Genomic DNA, 7,170 nt, shown 5'->3' on the forward strand with positions numbered 1-7,170 from the left:
TTTAACTATCATAATTATTATTGAATTTAAAGATGATCTTATTGATTTATAGATGCATGAAAAATGAATGTAAACTTTATTTATTTTAAAACATTGAAATACAGAAATAAATTATTCCAAATCTAAAACAAAATATTGTTTATAATTTGTTCGATGACCAGAAGAAATCCGCAGTATTCTTCTTATCAATTTTTGAAAAGAAATTAAACTTTGGTTTTCAGAAAAGACCTGAACACCAAAAAAATTGTTTTTGGGATTTTGTATCCAAAAAAATTGTAATGAGTGGAAAATATAGAGCTAAGTAAAGCGTTCCACATCCGTGTAGTGCGGCTAAAGAAAAAATCCCTTTACTTATTAGTACTTCCGAAATTGGATTCAAGGGTAAACTGATGAGCATTCCTAGAAGGAATGGTATTACTGTTAAATTACGTAAGAGAAGGAATACAACTGCCTATTTCACTAGATAATTGTTTTTGAAAATATCGATAATACATTGACAAGCATGAAAGCAAATGTCTCAATAATGGAACGATAGTCTATCATTTTCAATTCTATCCAAAAGAAGTAATAGTCCATAAATGAGAATTATACTTAAGTTTTGGACGAGTAATAGCTGTGTAAATTATAGCCCATTACAGAAGTGCTAAAAAAACCTCTTCCATCGTTGGAGGAAACCTAAAAACAGCATTTTTTGTGAAGTCAAATATGTGATCAATCCACAAGAAGTGGTTTATGATGCACATACTTAGAACTTTAAAAGAACAACAAAGCAGCTGGGCTGGATGGGATATCTGCCGAATTCATCGAAGTGGACCCAGACTTGGCTGCCGGTATCTTGTTGCCACTTGTTAAGTCTGTTTGGGAAAACGAAACCTTTCCCAGGGAATGGAAATACGGGGTAATCATCAAGCTACCAAAAAAGGTGATCTTAAGAACTGCAAAAACTGGCGTGGAATCACCATTCTGTCCATATTTCCAAAGTTAATGGCAACCATCATTCTCGAGAGGATACAATCTAAGATCGATTCTACGCTCAAGAGGCATCAAGTGGGATTTCACAGTGGTCGATCATGGGTCGACTACATTAACACCTTGCGAATTATTCTTGAACAATCGTCGGAGTACCAATCGCATCTTTACCTCATGTTCGTCGATTTTGAAAAGGCTTTCCTTCGCGTTAATCGTCAGATCGCTTGTTGCCAGAGGCATTCCTGATAAAATTGTTGCTATAGTAAAAGAGTCTTACAACAACGCAACGTATTTCGTTTGCATTTGAAGTGCGACAGGAAGCAAGACAGGGTGATGTATTGTCACCGATTCTTTTCTTGCTTACTATTGATAATGTTATGACTGCTACGGTGGGTGAACACGAGAGACTGGGTATCCAATGGCACCTGAAAGAAACATTAAGCCATTTAGACTTTGCTGACGACATATGCTTAATGGATACCTCAGCCAAATGTGCCACTCTTTTCAACAAAATGAGGAGGTGGTGAGCTTAAGCATTAATGCCAATAAGACTAAGTTAATGCACACCAGCCGAAACCAACAACAACAGGTTATTGTGAGACAAGTAGAAGTAGAAGAGGTCACCCAATTCAACTATCTAGGAAGCTGTTTGGCACTCGATGGTGGAACGGACCTGGATGTCACCAATAGAATAAATAAAGCCCGTAGTGCATTCGTTTGCTTTATAAAGGGTGGAATTCCAGGAAAATAGCGCTCCGTTCTAAGTTAAAGTTATTTGAATCCAACGTAAAATCCGTGCTGCTATATGCCTGCGAAACGTGAAAGTGCTCTGCTATCATCTCGAGAAGGTTGCTTGCACATTGTTGTCAACCGCTGTCTACGTTACATCCTGAACATCCGGTGGCCACAAACCTTATCTAACGATGAACTTTGGCTTAGTACTTTGCAAACCAAAGTGGATGTTGACATCGCGCAGAGAAAGTGGCGCTGGATTGGCCATACATTGAGGAAGCCGGACGACAAAATAGCAAAGCAGTGCTTTCAATGGAATCCTCAAGGTAGAAGACGGCCTGGAAGACCAAGCGAAACATGGAGATCATCTGTCATGAAGGAAGCTCGGTGCCAAAACTTGGAGACGTGGTCCCAGCTGAGGTATCGTGCTAGGAATAGGGAGAGATGTAAGGAACTGGTTGCCGCCCTATGCTCGCTCGAGAGATGGCTTTATTACTCAATTGCTTTCTTAGCCCAAAAAAACAACAGTTAGCAAGAGTAATTCTTCCTTTGATCTCAAAGCTGATGTTGTGTATAGCGGAGCCTAAGTAATGAAAGCACTTAACTACCTCAAAGTTACGTCTGTCAATCGTGACGATTGGCCCTAGAAGTCGATGTTGTAGGTCCTTTATTGATGACAGCATGTACTTTGTTTAGCTCTCATTAACCGCTAAACTAATTTTAGTGACTTCTGCCTCTAAACTTACAAAAGCTCCATTGACATCACGCTGAGTTCTTCCGATTATGTCAATGTCGTCAGCATATGCTAATAATTGGACAGACTATTGAAAGATAGTGCCTCTAGTATCGACGTAGAAGCTGTGTGCAATTCTTTCAAGGATGATGTCTTAAGCCTTTTTTGACATCGAAAGGTTTTGTTAAGCTGTTTCCAAGCAGCAGTGAATTCTACATGGTCATCCTGCACAAACAAATGAGTTTGGTAGGAATGCTAAGACTAGACATGACTATAAAGTTCGTTCCTGTAGATGCTGTAATATACGGCCTTGAAGTCGATGAGAAGATGTCTTTGATATTTGCAGTATATGTCGTAATGTGAATATTTCGTCGACTGTGGACTTTCCTGGTCTAAAACCACACTAATAAGGACCTATCAGGTTGTTGACGATGGGTTTAAGACATTCACATATTATGCCAGAGAAGATTTTGCAAGCGATGTTAAGTAGACTGATTCCTCTATAGTTAGTGCTCTTTAGAGGGTCTCTATTTTTAAGGATCAGGCAAGCAATATTGAGGTTCCATTCATCGGGCATGCTTTCTTCAGACCATATCTTACAGATAAGTTGGTGACTACTTCTTATCAAATTATGTCCAGCTACTTTGAAAAGTACACCTAGGTACTGTACTTCCGTTATTATTTCTAAGTTTTCATTATCAACTTTAATGTTTGTCACACTTTCCCTTGTATTATTACCAATAATCATCACTTTTGTTTTCCATACATTTAATTTTAGCTTGTTTGCTTTAAGCCAACTTAGATTATCCAAATCTTCCTGAATTTTAGCGACACCTTCTTTTAAATTATCACAACTAACATACAAGAACCCATCATCGGCAAATAAAGCATATTCACTGTTTTGTATTAAACTGCCGATATAAACGTTAAACAGAAAAGTGCCAAGGATGGACCTCTGTGGTACACCAATATCATTTAAGATTTCATCCGATAAAATGTTCTTCACTTTAGTCTTTTGTGATCAACCTGATAGAAACGAAATCATCCAAGATAGTGATTTAGTTGTGACCAATTCGGAGAAGGATTTGATGATTTTTTGCGATTGCAGCCTTTCGGTTGTTTTGCCTTAGGTCTGGAAGCCCGAAATGCTGCCTTGGCTACAACGAGGTAATGGTCATGATGCTGGAAGCGTCTCAAGCGCCGATGAAAATATGGTTAATTTTGTCGACGGTAGATAGATCTGAAGAACTCCAAGTTTGTCTCGTGTGAAAAACGCGTACTTTCAACCATAATGTTTCTCCCCACAGCAAAATAGATGAGCCTGAATCCGTTAAGTTAAAAACAAAATATGGTGCCAAGAAACTTCGATAATATTAATACACAGCTCTGGAACGTGTATAAAAAATTTAAACATAAGAATTGTCTAAACGTTTACGGTTTCTATATTTTTTTTTTTTTGTGGAAAAAAGTGTGATCAAAAATCTTAATTTATGTAATTTATATTTACTTCAATTTTGTATCATGATTCTTAAAAAAAAGAAAATGATCTCTAAATATTTCTTTTTAAATTGAAACAATTTATGTTTGTTTTTTTTTCGTAAAAACTCAAAAATGTATGAAAAATATCCCCTAGCCATGCACTTCCTCTAATCCGACAAAATATCATCAAGAATCTTCACTATTAAGCTTAGTCACTATCGTCCGAACTTTCTTGATGACACCTTTCATTTTCTCATAGGTACCCGTTGAATCGGGTAGGTTTTCAAAATTAATCACGTCACTTACACCCACCTTGAAATTATCACCACATGGAAGTTTATCGAATGGAGAGAATTTCAATAGCGGTGTACCTAGAACCGATTCCATTGTATTAGTGACGGCGGTGGGAGTTTGTGGAGGGAGTGATTCTGACTCTGTTTGTGATTCATCAATATTCACAACAACCTCCACCGGCGAATTAGTGTTCTCTTCTTTCTCCGCAATTGGAACAGTTGGTAATTTTACTTCATTTTGAGATTTATTCGGCGTCGAAGTGAAACTAAGTTTACTTGTTTGGCCAGTTTCCAGTTCGAGTACTTCGTCAATCAGAGAGTCTTCATTGTCCGATATTGTTATGGCACTCGAGTTCATGAGTTCTCTTAGCAGTCGCTTTTGTTTTTCCTGGAGATCTTCAAGCGTCGGTGAGGGCGATCGTTTTAATATTTTATTAGTTGAATCTGGTTCGGGTACTGGTGGTGGCGGTGGAGGTGGTGCTGGTGAATCGGCATTCTGCGGTGGAGATGGTGGCGGCGGAGGACGTGTGAATTCAACATTGACAATGGAAGTATTCTCTCCATCATCGATATCCATTTCTGAGAGTTCTAGAGATGGCTTCTCTATTGGATCACACTCCCCTAGGTCTATAAGCTTTTTGCGCTTATATCCCTTGACAACATTGTCACCTAACGATTCAATGAACTTTTCTTTAGCGTCTTCTCGATTCATCGGTGGAACGTTATGATGTTTGTAGTCCTGGAAACAACATTTAAGTTAAAGCAAAAAATATAGTTTAGGGCTTAAACTTACATCATAGAAACTTTGACCAGGACTTGCATTGAATCCTGGAAATGCAATTATTTTATTAACGTCATATTTGTTTTTGTCAGCATCTACTTGGCCTTCTTCTTCTTCTGGATCTCTCACAGACCGACCCTAAAATATTGAGAAAACCAAATTAAATTTAACAAGGAACATTTTTGCTGTGGAAAAAGCAGCCAATTTAACTTACCTCCGAATCAAAAAGTGAAATCCCAGAATGAGCTACTCTGGCGTCTTCTAGCCAACCCGGTGGATATCCCAATACTCTCATGCGGTAAAAGAAAAATGGCAGTTCCCCTCCTCGAATGCCTAACGCTTCTCTCAGCAATTTGCTCACCTGTCCGGGTCGTAGATGAGCGAAACGTTGTTCGATATCAACATGATACCGATCGCGTCTAAAATTCATATTTTTTTTGGCTTTGTTAATTTTTGCATTATTGCGAGGTTTCGGACAAGATCGCAAATCATGGTCATGTTCACCGCAATTGAAGCAAGACTTCATTTGCTTCGGACGCGAGCACTCGTCCTCGTCGTTCTTCTTTTTCTTCTGAGCCGAACTTTCGTTGAGAATTTCCTTGATTGTTCGCTTATACGATGGAATCTGCACAGCATCAACTTTCTCTGCTGGTTGAGTGTCAACCATGAACAATCCCGCGATGCCCATGTCGTCATCTTCAGAAGATGGTTTTGTATCTTCTTCGGATTCAGGTCCTTCTTTCTTTAACTCACCAACGTCTCTTGACTCGTCTTTAACTTCTACAACGGATTCACTCAGAATTGATGATACGTCACCAGCGCCTGTGTCTTCTTGTTCATCACCATCAACCTCAGCTTTAGTTGAGTCTCGAAAAACTTGAATTGTAGAGTCGCCTTCAACGAGTAAAAAACCCTTATGTTGAAGAGATCGGCATAAACTTTCCAACACTAGTTCTTTGTATTCAGTGAAAAGTTCTTCATTCTTGAAATTAACCTCAAATACTAAATGATCGTCATTGAATTTGGAAATCTCATTTTCATTTGTTGTGTCCAGCAAAACCGATTGGTGGTCATCTTGTTCTTCGTCGTTGTTGATGATGACTGCACTGGCTTCGGGTGAATCTGGGATTGTTATTGATTTGGTATCAATTTCTTGAATTTCACAATCACTATCGGAAAGTGTAATTTGTTCTATGTTCTTTGGGCGTTTGGAACCCATGGCTATTTTATTTAAATTTCAAAAGAAAATTTAATAATTTCTTGTTTTAAATGAGAGGAATTAGAAAAATCAGAATGAAAACAAACATAAAATTCAGATAATAATTAAATGACAGTGACAGATGTCAAACAAAGTAACGAATGAATTGAAAACAGCGTCCCTTCAGGGACGGAATGCGTTTCGATGGCAGCTACAGTAGAATAGAGAATTCATTAAAAAGTACCGAGTAATTTTTAAAATAAATCAAGGGATGTTTATTTCATAGTAGCATTATGATGGTTATGTCTGAAACACAAACACGCTTCAGCTTCGGCTTCGCCTGACGTTTACGAGTTCAGCCATAGGAATTCAATGCATGCTATCACAATGGAGCTTCGACCTCACGTTTCGTTTGACAATCGTAAGGAAAAGGACGTAATGTAACGTAATGTGACTCCAAACGGAAGCTCTAGTTCAATTATCTGAACATTTGCTTTGTCTGACAGCTCAACAGCTGTAAAAAAAATGTCAACAAACAAAATATTTGCTCTTTGGAGGGATGAAATAATTGAAATGTCATTCAAAGCAACCTCAAAGCAGGCCTACCGTAACGCAGACGAAACCAAAGCTGAAGCGTGTTTGTGATTCAGCCATTAGTGCGTTGGACTGTCATGCGAGAGGTCTTGGGTTCGATCCCTGCCTGTGCCACATAAAGTTTTATTCATGGGTACTGCCTATTGCGAGGCTTTGGCAAATTCTCCAAGAGTAATTCTTGTCATGAAAAAAAACTTTCTCAAATTAGCGGTCGGTCCCCTCCATCACTGTAATTACTTGCACACAGGAATGGTTGAGAGGTGTAAGTCACTAGGCCCTGGTTCTCCACGGACTGTTGCGCCACCTAATTTGTTTATTTTTATGTTTACTTCATTGGAAAAAGGGGAAGACATGCCAATCAAAAATATTTCACTTCACTAGTGAGCACATT

General features: G+C 38.5%; 1 protein-coding gene across 1 annotated transcript; it reads right to left on the reverse strand.

Moving 5' to 3' along the window:
- Positions 1–3,982: 3,982 nt before the first annotated feature.
- Positions 3,983–6,312, reverse strand: LOC129951906 (zinc finger CCHC domain-containing protein 8 homolog). The gene is made up of 3 exons (XM_056064266.1): positions 5,202–6,312; positions 5,000–5,125; positions 3,983–4,945 (listed from the first exon to the last, which is right to left on the reverse strand). The coding sequence occupies exons 1-3, from the start codon at positions 6,204–6,206 to the stop codon at positions 4,100–4,102; spliced, it is 1,977 nt and encodes a 658-aa protein (XP_055920241.1). The 5' UTR covers positions 6,207–6,312; the 3' UTR covers positions 3,983–4,099.
- Positions 6,313–7,170: the final 858 nt, after the last annotated feature.

Source organism: Eupeodes corollae, chromosome 3 (genome assembly GCF_945859685.1).
Source record: "Eupeodes corollae chromosome 3, idEupCoro1.1, whole genome shotgun sequence".
Taxonomy (NCBI): domain Eukaryota; kingdom Metazoa; phylum Arthropoda; class Insecta; order Diptera; family Syrphidae; genus Eupeodes; species Eupeodes corollae.